The sequence below is a fragment of the Lolium perenne genome, chromosome 7, assembly GCF_019359855.2.
Source record: "Lolium perenne isolate Kyuss_39 chromosome 7, Kyuss_2.0, whole genome shotgun sequence".
NCBI classification, from domain to species: Eukaryota; Viridiplantae; Streptophyta; class Magnoliopsida; order Poales; family Poaceae; genus Lolium; species Lolium perenne.
This window is the reverse complement of record NC_067250.2, coordinates 58,952,457-58,972,018: the sequence shown is the minus strand read 5'-3', so window position 1 is coordinate 58,972,018 and position 19,562 is coordinate 58,952,457. Positions and strand designations below refer to the sequence as shown.

The 19,562-nt window shown below is 46.5% G+C and overlaps 1 protein-coding gene and 1 pseudogene across 1 annotated transcript; both read right to left on the bottom strand.

The window, feature by feature from the left end:
- Positions 1–564: 564 nt before the first annotated feature.
- LOC127317369 (sulfite exporter TauE/SafE family protein 3-like) lies at positions 565–11,537 on the bottom strand (annotated as a pseudogene).
- A 6,328-nt stretch (positions 11,538–17,865) lies between these two features.
- LOC127317370 (strigolactones hydrolase CXE15-like) lies at positions 17,866–19,095 on the bottom strand. Its single transcript, XM_051347932.2, has one exon. It carries the CDS (start codon positions 18,985–18,987, stop codon positions 17,986–17,988), a length of 1,002 nt encoding a protein of 333 aa, XP_051203892.1. The 5' UTR covers positions 18,988–19,095; the 3' UTR covers positions 17,866–17,985.
- Positions 19,096–19,562: the final 467 nt, after the last annotated feature.

Sequence of the window (19,562 nt, the reverse complement as noted above, 5' to 3'; positions counted from 1 at the left end):
CTGTGTTTCTCAAACAAAAAGAATCCCCAAAATTCTAATTTTCTCCGGGTCTCTCATGTCTCACAAGTCAACAAACGATCGAGCGGCGGTGGCCACACAAAAGATATATGTGCTGCTGAGGATTGAGGCACTGATCGACGGGCGGCCGGGCTGGGGTGCTGATCGGCAGAAAACAGCCGACGGAAAGCTGAAGATCGAATCCACAGGTTGGTAACAGAATTCACAGATCAATGCCGAACTCACATATGCTGAAGATCGATGCAGGAACTATGCAGAAATGTGAAGTTCCTTGCTGGTAGGACCCTTGGTGGAGGTTCTGATGAATGCAATTGGGCAGATGGCTTTCTATTTATCTCCATATTATCTATCAAATGCTGGTAGAAGCTTTCTTTGATAGTGAGAATGTTAATGTGGTTGATGAGATTGATGAAGAGATGGGATTATTGAAGAAGACTTGGATTATTCCTGGAATTAATCAGATGCCTCACAACCTCTGGTTTACCTGGGCGTTGTTCAACCATTTTGCTATATCGGACCAAGTAGATCTCGAGCCACTGCAGAATCTGTTAGGTGAAAATACAAAAGGTGCGAAAACCACAAAGGATTCTGATTACTGTGACATGATTAATTTGCTGACTCTACGAATGAAGACATGTTTAAAACTAACATGAGTAATCAAGAGAAAAGCGTTCTCTAAATTTAAGGAGCATCTATCTACCAAGAAAGGCATTGCTTCAAACTTTGTATATCCATCTGCAAGTACATGCCATCTAATCATCGACTACATTGGGTTCTACTGGCTGAAATAATGATCTTGTAGTCCTTCCGTTCAACTGAAACTGCGTGATTAGTTACATCGTTCTTGTATGCGTGCTGGCTGCATCTTCCTATGCGTCATATTTGCAAAAACTGTCGAATCCCATGTACTCGTGCTGTGCCATCTTGTGACTCGTTTTGGCGATGCCGACTCCACCTACATACATCAGATTTAAGAGTGTGTTTGGTGTGACACCATATCCCACCGCGAATGGTTGCAGCGAGGCTATTCGAAGGGGGTCAAACTGTTACCTAGAGAAATCGCGCTGACGAATATCAAAGAGGACAATATGAAGATGATAAATGATGCCCGCCCTAACAGATTGATCACCTTCCTCGCGACCCGCTGGCCAATAATCGCAGCAAAAAATGCCACACCGGTGAAGAAGAGAGCTGCACGAAATTCAGATAAGAAATTATTACTCCATGCTTACCATAGAAAGAACCAAACAAAAGGAGATCGACAGTACCATATGGTACAGGGAACCGGTTCAGGAGGTAGTATTCTACTACGGCTAGGAAGACGAAAACATCATTGCAAAGGTGGCTGTAGCACTTGAGACCTGCATCAGATTAAAGAGTGAGAAACCATGATTGAGGCATTGTGTTCTTTCCATGAACAAACAAAGATTTTACCTGCGGATGGATACCAAGCTCCAGGAAGAGAGGCCCCATGACGGTGCCCCCACCGACGCCAAGAAGACCGGCAAGGACACCGGCAGTGATGCCAAAGAAGCAGTATACCAGTAGTTGGTGAGCAGGCTATGGGGGTAATCAGCAGAGGTGGACTAATCAGAACAATGGTGGAAGGGGAGGTGCTTTTCAGACACGCTTCTGGGGTTCTAATGAAGGTGTGGTTTCTGGACCAATTGATGCGGAATTGCTCCATCAGACGGTTCAGGCAGTAGTTGCGGCTGTGATGGCGGTACAGAAGGCACCCGAGGTGAATAATGTACCTGGACATGGCTCGGTTGCTGCTGCACATGCTCCGGTTCTAGCACCTGTAACTCCTAATGTGGTTGTGCAGTCGACCAACAAGGCTGCCGAGCCTCAAGTTGTTCAAGGTAATGCAAAAGATGATGAAGGATTAGGACCCGCAAAGAAGAAGAAGGAGGACAAGGAGACTTGTTTCCGTTGTAAAAAACCTGGACACTTTATTGATGATTGCACCACACCTTTTTGTGATTTATGTGAGTCCATCCATCACTTATCCTCAGCTTGCCATCTTTTGCAAGCTCCAAAACCTACTGCTATTCTGCATGGATATGCAAATGAGGCACTTATGTTCTTTGAGATGACATGTGGTGCTTTTAAAGCAAAAGTGGAGAACCCTAAGCTTGCCAAAGTGTCTGTGGAGGGTGAGGTAATGACTATACCTGAGATTATTGAGCATATGAAGAGAATTGTGCCATATGAAAATTTTTATTGGGAAGTTTATCATTATAAGGATAATATATATAGAGTGAAGTTGCCAAGCAAATATGAAGTGCAGAGGCTCAAGAATTTTGGCTCTTATGTGTGCCCAAACAAGGATACTGTTTTGTTTTTTGATTTCTGGTCTTCAGTGGAGGAGCCATTATATATGCTGCCAGAGGTATGGGTTCGTGTTGATGGAATACCTTCTGACATGAGAGCTGATTACTTGTCTCTGTGGGGGATTGGTTCTCTTTTTGGAAAAACTTTGGATGTTGATATGCCTTTTACTCGTAAAAATAAGTTGCTTCGGATAAAGATTGGGTGTTTGGATCGCACCCTTATTCCTCAGGATAGTGATGTTTTTATCAGGAGGGGTTTCTACAAACTACGTTTTGAGGTGGAAGTAGGAAATGGTATTCAAGAGGTAAATATGACGGAGGCAAATTTAGATAACAATGGGGGAGGTGACCCAAACAATGGTTTGGGCCAAGGTGAGGGACACAATGATATGGAGATGGATGTTAGAGGTATGGAGAATGAAGGAAATGCTAATGACAATGGTCAAGTTGGGAATGGTGAAAAAAATGGGGAAGAAGGGATGCAAGAACAAGGTGCACAAGTGGAGGAAATTTCTATTGGGTCTTTGAAGGTGCCTGTTTCCCCATTAGGTAATGCATTTTCTGATAATATTTTGGCTCAAAAAAATAGTGTTCTATCGCCTATATTGCATGTTACAAATAGTTCACTAAAAGACAAACACTGTTCTGATTCTGATGCTGATTCTATTCCAGGCAGATCCGCCTCGGGATCGCCGAGGACTGCTGCGCCAGGGGCTTTGTCTTCCGTGCTGTCGGCTGACAATCGGACCCGCGCAGCTGAAGGTGTCAGCGTTCGACAGCATAGTGGCGTTGCGGCGGCCAATGTTGCTCCGCCAGCGCTACAGCGAGTGGGCCATGCGGCTGTGGCGTCCCCTCGGGTAGCCAATGGCGTGCAAGGGATCAACCATGCAATGATGAGTGCTGCTGGTAACCTGGTGATCGAGCCTCTGCCGGCCAATGAGGAAGGGCGGGTCAAGCATGCAGGGGACAGGTGGGGCGGAGGTGCTTTTCACGAGCTGGGATCGGATGCGGTCACACAAGCTGGTACAGGGCAGTTTTCGACCCACGTCTCGCCGCAGAAAATCCCAGATACTGCTGTTTCTGTTGGTCTGAACATCGATGGTCAAGCTGGGCCAATGATGAGGCCAGCAGCCCTTTGTCTGGGCGGATCTTCTGTGCAGGGAGCTGGTATGAGTGCGGGTGGGTTTTCTCTGGATTGTTTTGTTCATGATTCGTGTATGTCATCTAATTTCTTGCAATCTGATCCTCATGATTGCCATTTTGCTAATGTAGCTGGTTCGTTGGAACCCGTCAAACAAGTGGAGAATGTGATGGGAAGGCCCTTGATTCATAAGAGACAGGAGATAGCCACGTTTGATTCTCAGGGAATAAGGAGGGATGCCTCCTCTATGAATTCTGCTGGTGAGTCTCCTCGTTTATCTGTGTTTTCATCTAATAATGACACACATAACGCTTCTATATCCATAGTTGACAATGGTTCTGTATCTCATTGTCCTTCATTAGAGGAGATAATCGCATTTGGGGGAATTCCGAAGCCCTCGGGAAATGTGAGGTCGAATACCCGGTTGGGTGGCCAACCTAATGCCGACATGCCTCAGATGGAAAAGGCAATGATGAAGGCGCAGTCACGCGACGATTCATTCTCTTCAGGTCAGTTCACTATTCCCATGCACTCTATTATTAATATCCCGAATTCTGAGATAGTTAAGAGGGCGGATCGTTTAGGTATATCCCTGGGCAATTCACCTGATGAAATAGGTAAATCTATTAAAGGGCTTAAAATGGTGGAAGAAGAACGTATTTTAACAATTCTGGAAAATAAAAATAGCGAAATGGATAATATGAAAGAAGGGCTGGAGACTCTTGTATTGTCAAAAGTGTCCACCCTATGTGAGGATTTGATTGATGATGAGGACATCCCTCTGGACATGGATGATCACTTGGAACATCTTAAGCCAGTGGTGAAGGTTAAAAAAATTAGACAAAGGAAAGTCTATGATACTAGTAATATCCGTAAGAGTACTAGGAAAAGAATTAAAAAACAATTTTCATAATGCAGAATCTAAAAGGTATTAATTGGAATCCTGGAGGTTTTGGTGATACTGCGAAACATTTATTTGTCAAAGAGGCGATTCGGGAACATAAATTAGATTTCATAGCTTTGTTAGAAACTGAGAGATCTAATTTCTCGATTCCTTTTTTGAATCAATTAGCGGCTGGATATAATTTCTCATGGTTTTGTTTACCACCACATGGTCGTTCGGGAGGTATTCTAGTGGGAATAAATTCTGATACGCTTCAGGTGCTAAATGTAAGTACGGGTGACTTTTGTGTTAAGCTCCATATCAAATGTAAGAGAGATGGTTTTGAGTGGATTCTGGTGCCGGTCTATGGGGCTGCCCAAGATGAGCACAAAGCTGAATTTTTGGCTGAATTAGTAAGAACTTGTGAATCAGAATCACTACCTATGTTGGTAGGGGGTGATTTCAATATTATCCGTAAAAGGGAGGAGAAAAATAATAATAATTTCAAAGCGCGTTGGCCCTTTGTTTTTAATGCAATTATTGAACATCTCAATTTGCATGAAATTGCTCTCACTGGGAGACAATTTACATGGGCAAGTAGGAGAAATGAACCTACATATGAGAAACTGGATAGAGTTTTAGCATCAACTTCGTGGGAACAGAAATTTCCTTTAGTAACTGTTAGAGCTTTAACTAGAGCTGAATCCGATCATACTCCAATACTGATTGATTCAGGTGTGAAAGCACACCTGGGGAATCAAGCAAAATTTTCTTTTGAGCTGCATTGGTTGCGTCAAGAAGGTTTTTCTGAAATGATAGTAAAGGAGTGGAACTCAGTTATAGGTGGAGCTAGTCCGATGGAGGTTTGGTTGAATAAACTAAGACATATAAGAAGATTTCTGAAGGGATGGGCAAGAAATCAGAGTGGAAAATATAAGAAAGAGAAAGAGAGATTATTAAATATTATCGATCATCTGGACCTAAAAGCGGAAACAAACTTCTTGGATACTAATGAAAGGGAAGAGTTGAAAAAGGCTAATGATAGTCTATCTAAACTAAGAAGAGAAGAGGAGTCAAAATGGGCTCAGAGAGCGAAGGTCAAGCATATTCAAGAAGGGGGTAATAATACGAGATATTTTCACCTAATAGCAAATGGTAAACATCGAAAGAAGAAAATCTTCCAGCTTGAACAGCAAGAGGGGACTATTGTTGGGGACGACAACCTAAAAGTTTATATTACCGAATTCTATAAGAAGTTATTTGGAGTACCGACTCCAACAAATATTTCTTTATCTGAAGATGAGGTTAATGATGTAACGCAAATATCGTCAATTGAGAATGAAATCTTGACGGCCCCTTTTACTGAAGAGGAGGTTCATCAAGCTATCTCACAAATGGAGCTGAATAAAGCTCCTGGACCGGATGGATTTCCAGCCGAATTTTACCAAACATTTTGGGATGTAATTAAGAAGGACTTAATGGCTCTGTTTGCGCAGTTTACTAGTGGGGACTTGCCCCTTTATAAATTGAATTTCGGAGTCATCACATTACTACCCAAAAAAGAAAATGCGGTTCAGATTCAGCAATACAGACCTATTTGTTTACTTAATGTATGTTTTAAGATATTCACTAAAGTTGGTACTAACCGCATATCTGGGATTGCCCCGAGAGTTATTAGACCAACTCAATCCGCATTCATGCCTGGGAGAAATATTTTGGAAGGAGTAGTCATACTTCATGAAACGATCCATGAACTACATAATAAAAAAATGGACGGTGTCTTATTTAAGATTGATTTTGAGAAAGCATACGATAAGGTTAAATGGCCTTTTTTACAGCAAACATTACGAATGAAAGGTTTTGCCCCGGAATGGGGTAGATTAGTGCAACAATTTGTACAAGGTGGTAGTGTTGGGGTGAAGGTTAATGATGATATTGGTCATTATTTCCAAACAAAAAAAGGTCTAAGGCAAGGGGATCCCTTGTCTCCAATACTGTTTAACATTGTGGTAGATATGCTTGCCATCTTAATTGATCGAGCCAAAGAAGATGGTCAAGTCGGAGGACTAATTCCTCATTTAGTTGAGGGAGGTCTCTCTATACTACAATATGCTGATGATACTATCCTTTTTTTGGAACATGACCTCAACAAAGCCGTCAACATGAAACTAATCTTATGTCTTTTTGAAGAACTCTCGGGACTTAAGATTAATTTTCATAAAAGTGAGATTTTTTGTTTTGGAAAGGCAAAAGAGGAGGAAGACCAGTATAAACAGATCTTTGGATGTGATGCTGGACAACTCCCTTTTAGATACTTAGGGATTCCGATCCATTACAAGAAACTCAAAAATTCAGATTGGTATCCGGTAGAAACACGGTTTGAGAGTAAATTAGGGTACTGGAAAGGGAAGTTACTATCCTATGGGGATAGGTTAGTGCTTATTAATTCAGTATTAACTAGCTTACCGATGTTTATGTTGTCTTTCCTACAAATACCCGTTGGGTTAAGGAAACGTTTGGACTTCTATAGATCTAGATTCTTTTGGCAGTCTGACGAAAACAAAAGAAAATACCGGCTTACTAAATGGAATATTGTTTGTCGTCCCAAGGATCAAGGAGGTTTAGGTATTGAAGTTCTGGAAATCAAAAATAGATGTTTATTGAGCAAATGGCTTTTTAAACTTCTAAATGAGGATGGGGTGTGGCAGGAGTTGTTACATAACAAATACCTAAGACAGAAAACATTATCAGAGGTTCAGCCAAAGCCGTCCGACTCTCCATTCTGGAAAGGATTGATGGGTGTCAAACAGGAGTTCTTCTCCAGGGGTTTTTTCAAAGTGGGTAATGGATTGCAGACCCGCTTCTGGGAAGATACCTGGTTAGGCAAGACTCCTTTGGCACAACAATATCCTTCGCTATATAATATTGTTCATCATAAGAATGTCACCGTTGCACAGGTATTAGGCCAATCACCGCTGAGTATTACATTTAGACGAGTGTTGATTGGTAATAAATGGAATTTGTGGTTGCAATTATGTAGGAAACTAATGGCTGTGCATTTGAATAATGAGGGAGACCGTTTTATTTGGGAATTGACACCAAATGGTCTGTTTACAGTAAAGTCCATGTACGAAGACCTTATGTGTGACCATACCCCCTTTCTGCGAAAATATCTTTGGAAAGTTAAAATTCCGCTAAAAATTAAGATTTTTATGTGGTTCTTAAATAATAAGGTGTTATTAACTAAGGACAACCTAGCTAAACGTCATTGGAATGGGTGTACAAAATGTGTTTTCTGTGGGGAACAGGAGACCATCCAACACCTTTTTATTGAATGCCCTTTAGCTAAACTCTTATGGCGTACGGTAAATTTTACCTATGATCTTCCACCTCCCACCAATATTACTAATATGTTTGGTAATTGGTTAAATGGAGTTGATAGACAATCTAAAGCATATATCCGTATTGGGGTTTCTGCTTTATGTTGGTCTATTTGGAGGGTCAGGAACGATATAATTTTTAATAACAAACCCTCTTTTCATTTCTTGCAGGTTATCCATATGGTCTCCCATTGGGTTCAGCTGTGGGCCCTGCTCTCTCCGGAGGGACAACGAGATGCTATGGTTACTGGATGCACACGTCTCCTGATGGTCGCTCAGGATATCTTGTGCCAGGCTGGTTGACGTCATACTAGAAGGATATGTTGAGTGTCGTCTTAGTATGTTATGTTACTTTTCCGATGGTTGATTGTTGTATCAATCATGGATGTTGCGTGAGTTGTAATACTTTTGCTACCTGATTTTTAATAAAAGGCCGTGTGCATCATCATGATGCAGAAGCCGGGGAATACCCCCATTTCGAAAAAAAAAAGTAGTTGGTGAGCTTTCAGGTTTGCCTGGTTATTTACCCTTGATGATATCACCCTCTTTCCCTGTGCCAGACCTACTGCTTGGTACATGGTCACCCCAACTGACACCGGGATCTGCTCAAATATCAAACACGTAAAGAGACTGTGTTTGTGTAACACGAGATGATAGTAATATTAAGCAGTGATAATCAGGGCCTGGTGATAATACTGGTAGGGGGAATCTCAGTTCAGATGATGCAAGCTGGCAACATGTATTTTTTTCTCGAAGCAAAAATGCAAATCGAAAGAAATTGAAGACAAACAGGATAGGGACCCAAACTTTACACCCGTTGCAAACAGCTCCAAATGGTTACAACCCATGGGAGAATAGTTCCTAAGCTATAATTGATAATAATATGTTCATGCATTTTAGTCAGTGGCATGGAAATTTTCCTGAATCCCATAACAATCTCAAATTCGTAACTATGTGTCAATTTTGTAGGCAATATATTTGAATGATGAGTTAGAGAGAGGCAGCAAAATACCTGGAGTGAGCTCAACACCCAGTACCACGGGGAGCAAATTGCCATGTAGTTCTGCGAACATCAAAATCAACATAAGAAAGACTTTCTGTCAGTGTTACAGTTTCTCAGGATTGTAAAAACCAATGGTGCTTGCCCCATGCGTAGCTACCATTATGGATAAAAAATCCAAAAATACTTAATAATATTTCACGACATACAAGTTTTTTCAGTTCTCTAAATTTCTAATGACATACATTAATGTTAAAGTTGCACTACTCTGTAAATCCTGTCAATGTATGTAGGGGTGTCATCAAAAGGAATAATTGCACGAAAGTTGACACATCTAAAACTCTTAATAAAGCAACTGATCATTGAAAACTTAAAGGGTACTAGTAGATAATTGTACTAGATGTAATGTTACGTCGTAATGCTACATTTTGAAACTGTAACTGTTTTCTCACCTTAGCGACCTGAAGCCCAAGGAATGCTACCCAAACAAAGGCAAGAAGGGCAAACTCCTTCCAGTAAATGTTCTTCCAGATGGATTCCTACATTATCAACCAAAATCAAATCTTATACATCGTACTTGAGAAGATTTTTACTACGGCTAGGGAATGTAAATATTCTTCATTTTAGTTTACCGCTTCATCTGACGGGGTTTTTGTCTCGGTAGGAGGAAGGGTGTACACAACTTCTTCACCTGGCAAATCAAGCAAATATAAGCAACAGTTTTATGTATTTTGATCAAAAAAAGTATTTTGTGAATGATGGTTAATAGCTTTATTCGTTCTTACTAGATAGTTGTGCTTGTTTTGCGGCGGCCTCCTAAAATGAGTTAGCAAATTAAGGACCCTATTAGCATCCTCATAAGGATATGCAATGACAAAGAAAATCTAATGAAAAATATTAATAAAGCCATTACCCCTTTTATGAGTGTCTCCTTCTTCCATGTTTCAACTCCCTTCAGAAAAGATTTACTCGAGGTAACTGAAGTTTAAGTTGGAAATGCATTCTGAAGTTAGCTACAGCCAGATAAGACTTAACTGTCACAGTTTCAAGACAAGTTTGAGAACCTCACATAGAAAAAGGATGATCAAGAGAACGGTGACAAGCCAATCAGGGAATATCACATTGCAAATAACCCCAATGCTGACCCCCAGCATGAGCATGGGCTGTATGAGCAGGGCTAGATCATAGTCTATCACTGGCATGTCCAAAGTTGGGTGTTTCAGCTTGAGGTTGCAGTACACGGTTGAGAGAGCAGCTCCCGTGATCATACCTGTGGAAGAGATTCTCAGAAACAATGACAAACTTAACTCATCTTTGACAGGTATGATCTTTTGTGATGATTTACCTTTTTTTGTTCTATGACACATATTAAGAGCAAATCATGTTAATTAATTGATAGAACATATTTCAGATGTTTCTTGCAGTTCAAACTACAGAAAAAACCTTAGAATGCTCGCAGTCGCAGAACAAGCTACTACTCTTAAGGAATTAGGCAGGGCGATCTCCCTCTCCCAAAAAAACAAAAGGGAGGAGCACTTCCTGACGTTTTTTTCTTTGGAAAAACAAGTGGTACTGTTTTCGTTCGTAAATACCTTACTTACAAGAAATAGTGCAGTCAACAAAATTCTAACTTTGACTACTAATATTTAAATAAATAGATTTCGTAAGTTAAAATGAATCATTATTTTTTATCATGTAAAATTATTTCACAGTAAAAAACTCCATACGTCTATATGTTCAGCAAAGATACACACTGAAGATCGTATGAGTTTCTAAGACATTATCTATTTACCAATGAGGTTAGTACTAGTAAATAATGTCACGTTGTGCAGATAAACAATAGAACATGAAGATGGACATTCATAGATAGATTGCAAATATTACAAATTCAGTGCAAATATTAAGAACAATATACTCATAAAATTAGAAACAAATTAGTAAAGTAAATGAAGTGAATCCTCACATTTTGACATCGCGGTCGATGACTTTGGATCAAAGCCCATGATCAAGGTGAGCATCGGCACGAAGATCCCACCACCACCTACTCCGCCGACGCTGCCAAACGCTGCCCCGAGGAATCCAACGAACGATCCCAACACTATTCGCCATCCAAATTTCATGGGCTACGTAGAGAAGAAAGCAACAAAACACACCAAATTAATTGCAGTTCTCGTGTCATAACGGGTCACAGCCGTCGGAGCCAACTCAAGAAAGATGGCAAGTTTCAACTAGCGCCCTACTGCGTGAACCATATGTAGCTTGGACATGTCATTGGCAAGAATGACATTGTCGACCAAACTGGGCAAACACAAAACAAAAACAGAAGGGATTCTTAATTCTACCATTACATACCGGCCACACATGGTGATAAGTTGCTCCGCCTGAACTGGCCATCTTGCCCATGGTGCTCGCTTCCGACGGCGCTGCTGCAACGGTGCCGCCGGACGAGAGGCCCTTGTCGTCGGCGGCAACAGCGGCGGCGACAATGTAGACTATGCACAGCGCCGCGACGGCGTGCCATCTCCTCCCCATTTCTCGACCCCCTGAAACTCAAAAGCACTGAGCTCCTTGGAGCGCGAAAACGTAGCGACTGTGACGGAGTTTGATGAGTTTCTCCAGATCTTTGCGTGTGCAAGGAAGAAGACTGCCGAAAGCCGGTTATAAATGCTGCTCGAGGGGTGGAGAGTGAGGGGTGTGGAACGTGGGGCAGCATCAACTGAGGGAGAAATATGGTGGGGACACAGGATTATTGCACGAGAGATTAGAAGCATGCGATACACACGTCTTTTAGTCTACATCTTTGTATATTGCAGAGTGTGCTTTATACCATTATACGGTTTTTATAATTGTTCACACTTGTAGAAGGAAAAAAATAGCACACGTTAAAGGATTGGCAAATGCAAATGGTGCTTAGAGCATCTCCAGGAGATCATCCAAATGGACATCTATACGACATGTAGAGGACCGAGTCTAAAAAACCGTCTCCAGCAGCACATGTATATGGACATGGGTCGATAGATGTCCATCCAGCTCTTGGGTGCGTCCTCCACATCTGGGTGACCAAGCCAGGATCATTGCTCCCTCGTCCGCGCGCCTCCCGCGCGATTCCGCTCGCCTACCGCGCGAATCGGAAGATGCAGGCGACGAGGAGAGAGCCGGAGGGCATGGGAGGGAGCCGCTGTCGGGCGCCGTGCTGGGAGGAAGCAGGGGAGCAGGGGCCGGCGGAGGGCATGGGGACGGGGCGGACGGATTTGTGGTCGGGGGCGCCGCCGCGGAGGAGAGTTGGGGGCGTAGCCGTGGTGAGAGGAGGATGGCGAGGGAGGGCGCCCTGCCGGTGCCGATGGAGGAGGCGGAGGTGAGGTTTGGAGGAGGTGAGGTTAGGAAATCTGTTAAATGGTAGTTATAGGATAGTATTAAAATATAGGAGAGAGAATATAGATGTCCTGGTTATGGATGATCTGCTGGAAAACTAGAGACATCTAAAAAGGAATCTTTATAGATGATCCTCTATATGGAGATATAGAGGACCAAATTTGGATGAGCTCCTGGAGATGCTCTTAGGCACCTTCCAACCCAAATATTCTAAGACTTGGTTGGAGTCAAGTTATTATTTCTGTACACCACGTCTGTGAACAGTCATCAAATTAACAGGGTGGAGCCACATGTTTCGTAAGCAAACATATAGTACTACAATACGCCACACGCAGAATCCTGACATATATAGTGACAATGTGAACATATATGAATCCTGAGCTCGGCACGTCTGCGCAGCAACGTGGTCACCAGGGCAAATTTGCTAGCTCGTATCCCCTTCGAACAAGCATGCCGGAAATCAAAGTCCTATTATTGGATGTTTTTAGGAATCTGCTTTTTTTTCGGGTAAAAGAGGATATATTAAGCAGCAGGGATTACATCTTGATCGTAAACCAGAGCCTGAACCAAACAGTCAGGTTCAGAGCCGATCCAAACCATAGTTCTAGATTCTGTTCTTGCAAAATTTGCAAGACAGTGGCTAACCCTATTCTGCGAGCGATCCATTTTTACAAAGGATATATTTCTAGTGCCATTAGCTAATAGTTTGATTTCAGAGATAATATGCCTGATGGAGGAGCGGTCTTGAGACCCGTTGTTAATCGCCGTGATGAGGACAACATAGTCTGTCTCCACTATGATAGGAAGATTACTTCGTTGCAAAGATAACTTCAAACCTTCCGCGACTGCATACGCCTCCGCCTCCAAGGCATCCTCACAATGCAAAAAATGGCGACATGCAGTGAAAATCACTTGACCATTTTCATCGGGTAGCACCATTCCAGTACCAGCAGAGCCATCCTCCAGTTTAACTGAACCATCACAATTGAGTTTAACATATCCCAGTGCTGGTTTCAACCATGCTTTATCTGGAGGTTTCTTTGGCCGGTAGACAACACGGACGTGAGGAAGTTCTAGGACATCTGTGTGTTTTCCTTTAATCGGATCTTCCGTACTTTGGCCTTTTATGTTACGCAGGATCTTGATATAGCTGCACAAGAATCGCTTTGATCCTTCGACTGACGGGAGGGGCTTTGTATGGGTTACCTCGTTGTGAGCATACCATGCCCGCCATAGAACCAACAAGATCGTGTCAATCATTTGGTCTGGTAAATTTTGCAAGATAGTTCGCAGCCAAGACTCCGGGTTCACCTGAAGGTCAGCGTCTGAAGGGAGGCACCATGTCTCACGCATGGTTTCCCATAGTCTGTATGCATGATTGCACTTGAGCAAAGCATGAGCTATATCTTCTCTCTCTGCACCACAAATGGAACAGATTCCTGTGACTTGCATACCACGGTTTAGTTTATTCGCTTCTGTCGCCAGAGCGTTCGATGATGTTTTCCATGCAAAGACTTTAACCTTAGGAGGTACTGCAGCTTTCCAGATTTTTGACCAACATGGATCACGGCCATCAGGACAAGAGCTAGCAGCCGGGAAGACGCATTGTTCAGGAGATTCATGCAACGCAAGCTTATACGCACTACGGACATAGAAGTGTCCTGATTTTTCTGGCTGCCAAGCAAGTATGTCATCCACAAGCCGCTGAGAAGGTTTAATTTTCACGATAATATCTGAATCCACTTGATAAAAGGTCTCCCGTACAAGAGCTTCATTTCAGTTGCCTTGAGCATGTACTGGTCTTAATTCATTTTCTCGGGCCTGGAAGATGTTGAAAATCGGCAGTTCTTTTTTAGGTCCAGGTTGTAGCCGTGCGAAAAGCGACAACGTCGTGTGCGCGGGAGCTCAGTGAGATATGGTGGGAGACGGTGAAATCCAGCGGTGCTTCGCACCAAAGCTGGGTATCACACCTTCTTCATTGGTCACCTCCTCCATTAGCCACCACCCAAAAAACCAATTTGGTGTTCGGCGGGAGGTAAATCTACCCCTCCGGTACATATTCCTTCTACTCTGGCACTATACACTCGTCCTCCTCTACTCCTCTAGAGCGGCAGGGGAGTAAAGCACACTATCCTCTGCCACCAAGATGGGACTGCTGGGCCAATTGCTTACTGCTTGCCACAATTAATGGGCCAGAACACTAACCAAAGTTACTTAATTAGTTTGTCGGCATGTGGAGAGCCTAGTTCATGACCCAGTATGGCCACAACGATGCTTCACCAGTGCTCTAGAAGAGGAGCTCGTCTTCTTTGTCTCCTGCACCAGATCCCGTCGACGCGTGCTGCGAAGGCAGAGGCTCTCTTCTCCTTCTTCTCTGCCACCAGCTCATCCCCCTTGTCTTCCATGGCAGAGGTAAAGCACACTATCCTCTTCTACTTTACGTCGCCACCGTAGATCGATTTAGCTAGTATTTTATATAGGGCCGATTAGCCATTGGTCATGTTATATCGCTTTGATTAGGGGAACTAGATCGAGCTTCCACATCGGGCAACTTCACTCATTGCTATCATTCATGCGTGGATCAATTAATGTTGCTACACAAGAGAGTAGTCAGGAGTGATGTCTTTCCTCGGCTCACATATATTCATATGTTACAACAAAATCAAGAGAGGGTAGCAAACCTGAACTACGGCTACAACTCCTACGATGTAGAGCATCTCCAAATGCTTCAGATGAGAAGAAACATGAGCAATACAACAAGAATATCTAATTATTATCTTACAAATAGAACTCTCTTAATCATTCTTCACATGTTCCTGCAAATCACATTCAATTAATGCCCCTTAGTTTCACCGTTTTTTGATATAATACTCGGTATGACTGAGATCTGCACTAGAGTGAGGGCATCTCCAGCGGTGCGACGCAAACGGACGCCCAACGACCGTTTGTGTCCGCCGTGACCGGAAATGCGTCTGGACCCTCCTCCAGCGGGGCGACGCAAAGTGACCGGGCAGTCCACGGAGACGCAAACCTGACCCAAATATGCGCCAGGTTTGCGTCTCCGCGGACGCTGCGCGGTCGCGCCGAGTGTCTGCCGAAAAAGACGTAGGACCCGCACGTCAGTGGCAGGTAGGCCGATATTATTCCCGCCAGTGGCCATTCCCCGCGCGAAAAATCAAAGTAGACCGGCGCGAGTAATATAGAAGGGATGGACGTCCTCGCCGCCGCAGCCACCACCATGGAAGCCGAGCAAACCGTCGCAGCCGCCGCTGCCCCACACTCCCCGTAGCCACGACCATAGCCAGCATGGAGGTTGCAGCTCCGGCGGAAGCAAAGCGGGCCGCCACCGGCGGCCGGGACGCAAAGCCGAAGGCGGCAAAGAAGGTGCTCTCCAAGGAGGAGAAAAGCGTCGAGGCCGCGAACCGTCGCGGCCGACGCAGGAATCAGAAGGAGAAGACTGCTGCGGCCGCCAACCAGCAGGTTGGTAGATGCAGGTGAAAGCCGGCGTCGCGCAAGTAGCCCTCCATCCGAGCTTAGCGGAGGGGTACATGCTCGTCAAGCGAGTGGGGATCACCGACGTCGCTCCTCCGGCCTCGTTGGTGAGCTCGGTAAGTTCCCAGCTACGTCCTGGAACTCCCGCTCCCTTGCAGGGCCACCCGGCGTCACGGTTCGCCTTCGGTGTGGCGCCGGTGCAGTTCAACAGCGCGTCGCTGCAGTTGAACGGGGCGCCGATTCCCGACCTCAATCAGAGGCCTAGAAGCGGTGACTCATGCCCGGGCGCGACACACAAGACGCGCCAGCTCCCGGAGGAGAGGAGGCCGGAGCCCCGCAACCCGTTCGACGAAATGACAGCGCCTGCCCCGACGATGGACGACCCGGTACGTGAGCTCTCTCAATGTGTGCGATTGTCGTGTATCATGCGTCTGATGTGCGGTCATTCGTAGGCCTATTGGAAGGACCACCGTGAGACAGAAATCTAGGCCATAATCTACGGCGGCGGCTTCGTTGGCGACGACCGGGCCGGGACAGGCCGACATGATGAGTGGGCAGCGACGCAAGATGCGGAGGACATCGCTAACGCACTGTTGTTCTCCACCCAGGCCACTGAAATGCAGCCAACACCCGTGTGCGTCGACGACTTTGACGACGCGCCAACAGAGCCTGTCATCACCACGGACAACGCTACCAAGAAGAAGGGGAGAGCCACAGGACAAGAGGATTCATCGACGATGAGGACAAGTGTTTGTGCGAGGCGTGGCTAGCAACAAGCCATGACTATATAAATGCGCTCAACAAAAGGGCAAGGTGTATTGGGCCAAGGTCGTGCAGGAGTACAACGAGACCAAGATGCACCCGCCCTACCACATCCCAAGCCCTCGCACGGAAGAGTCCCTCATAAAAAGATGGGACTACATCAAACAAGAGACAAGAAAGTTCTGTTTGGCCGTCGAACATACTAAGAAGCACCCCGTAAGCGGCGTTGGCGTTATTTCAGTTGTAAACAAGATACAACCATCATCATTCTATTCTAAATTCATCATTCTATGTGCATCATTGGCGGCTTTGACGTGATTGCAGGTATCCCGAGCCTTGGAGAAGTTTAGGGCAGTGCATAAGAAGGGGTACCATATGGTCCATTGCTGGGAAATGCTCAAGGACGCGGAGAAGTGGAGGACAAGTTTTGCGGCCTACGATGAAGCTGTGAAGAATGGGACAGCGGTCAACATCAATGGCGAAGACGACGATCATGGCCGTCAAGCCCTTCCACCTCGTCCCCACGACTATAAGGCTACCAAGGCAAATCTAGTCCGGGAGGCACAGACCATTGCGTTCACGCAGAGCCTCGAGAACATGATGGCTGACAATCATGCCACCTTGGCTGCTAGGGACGAGAAGAGTCGTCTGGAAAAAGAGGCCGCAACTGTCATCTTCCTCAACCTCACGAAAGAGGTCATTGAGGTGCAAAAGGCAGACGCCGAGGCCAAATTGCGTGACGCCGAGGCTAGGAGGATGGACGCCGAGGCCAAGATCCGTGCAGAGGACACAAGGATCATGCTAGCCGACTTGAGCAGCGTCGACAACGACACCAGGGCCTGCTTCATGAAGAGGCACGCCGAAATCCGCGCGCGAGACGCCTGATCGTCGGCGCCATGCGCCCAGCACCCTGGCCTCCTTTTGGACTTTTTACATTGCTGATCAGGCATTGTTGTGCCCCTTTTGGACTCCACTTTGCGCCTCTGAATGTGCAAAGTGTGATGTACTCATTTCAGACCTCAATTTGAGGCTGTAATTTCGTGCAAACTTGAGGCTAGAACCTCTTTTTTGAATTCTGGTCCGTGCTGAAAATGCGTCACCCCGCTGGCGCGTCCCCCGGACGCACGATCATTTCTGCATCCGCCACGTGACGAAACGGACGCCCGCGGACAATTTAGGTGTCTGGAATGCGTCGCGCGCTGGAGATGCCCTGACATTTTTCCTCTAAATATATAGGAAGTTTGGCCAGGAATATACCCTTTTCGGTTTAAGAGGTGAATGACCTGGGGCTAAAATGCAAGAGTTTTGTAGTAGCTGACTAAAGCATCTCATCACCAGGTCCAGCGGGATCTGCAACAGCTAGTTTTGAACAGTCCCGTTGTGTAGTTTTGAACAGTCCAACTATAATTCGAAAAAATAAATAGCACATACGGCCCAGAGAAGCACAAACCTTTAGTGCGTTAAATATTATTATACTAGTAGTATAACGCGAATTCATTACGCAGCTTTATTACTTGACCGTTGATGAGAAAATGACAAAAGCAAATTCAAAAAAAATGACAAAACCGTCCCAGCTCACAAGACGACGACACACACGAGCTCGATCAGTTGGGCGGCGCGCTGAGCACGAAGCGGCGCACGACGCGGACCAGCTCACCCGCCGCCTCGCCATGTGGCTCGAACACGGAGAACCCGTGGCCCTGCCCTGCAAACTCCACCAGCTCCGCGCGTTTCCCCGCGGCCTTGAGCCCAGCGACGTAGTCCGAGATCCGGTCCAGAAGCATGTCGCCGTCGCCTACCGCGACGAGCACCGGCGGGAGGTCGACACCTTCCAGCGGGGGGCTCTCCGGGCCGAACGGGTTCGCCGCCGGGTGGTCCCTGCTCGCGCCCGCCGGCAGCGCCAGCCTCCACATCTGGTCGTACAGCGCCAGCGTCAGGAACACGTCCGCCGGGCACGCCGCCTCCGACGCCGTCCTCCGCTCGCCCCCGAAGTACGGCCAGAGTAGAACGTACCCGGCGATCCGGACACGGCCGGCGTCCAGCGCGCCCGATCCCACGCGGACGGCCACGTGGTGCGCGATGTTCGCGCCGGCCGAGTCGCCCGACACGAACACGCGCCCGAGGTCCGCCGGTCCCGCGAGGAGGCACCCGTCCATGGCTTGGCCGCGCAGCCAGGAGAAGAGGGCGTCGACGTCCTCGAGCGCCGCGGGCAGGCGGTGCTCCGGCGCGAGGCGGTAGTCGACGGAGAGCACGACGGCGGGGAGCTCGGCGGCGAGGCGGAGGCAGGCGTCGTGGAAGCCGGGCATGGCGAAACTGCCCCCGCAGAAGCCGCCGCCGTGGAAGTAGACCAGCATCGGCAGCTTCTTGCCCGCGTCGGTGGACGGGACGTACATGCGCAGGCGCAGGTTGCGGGTCTCGTCGTAGGTCACGTCCTTCCACGGGACAGGGGACGTGGTCTGCGACGGCGTACCGGGGAGGACGAGGGGGGCCACGGCCCGCTGCACGGTGCCGTCGCTGAGGAGCTGGACCATGCCGAGGCAGTCCTCCACCACGCGCGGCGGCGCGTCACCGGAGATGGCGGAGGCCGGCGAGGGGGAAGAGGCCATCTTGTCTTGGCAATGTAGCTAGTGATGGTGCTTTTGTGTTTTGTGGGTGAGTGGCAAGGTCAGGGGCATTTAAATAGCAGCAACTGTGTACGAGCTCTCGAGTATTGACTCACCCTGTGGCTCGGATGTAAACTTTAGCTTCGTTTTTTATTCTGTTCCCGAGTTCATTCGGGGATCCTATCTACTAGTTGGTTCGCATCAGCCGAGCATTTATCGGTCGTTTGGTTCTTTGAACGCACTCGCGTTCTTGCATAGCACGGATTTTAAAGTATCTCTGGGATAGGAACGTCCGATTTGACGGTTTCTCCAGGGCAAGGTCCTGACGAGACGAAAATCGACAACGCCGTTCGCGCGGGAGCTCCGCCTCGGCATGGCGGGAGAAACCGAAATCCCAGTGGCGTTGCACAGCAAAGGTAGGGGTAACCTCCCTCTTCGGTTACCCTCTCCATTAGCCCCTCCCAAATTTTGCAATCCCCCAATTTCCTTACCGGTGGCGGCGGCGACATCTGCGCACATCTGCGGCGGCTTTCAGCCGTGTCCATCGTCCACCATGACGGAGGTAAGGGGAAACTCCT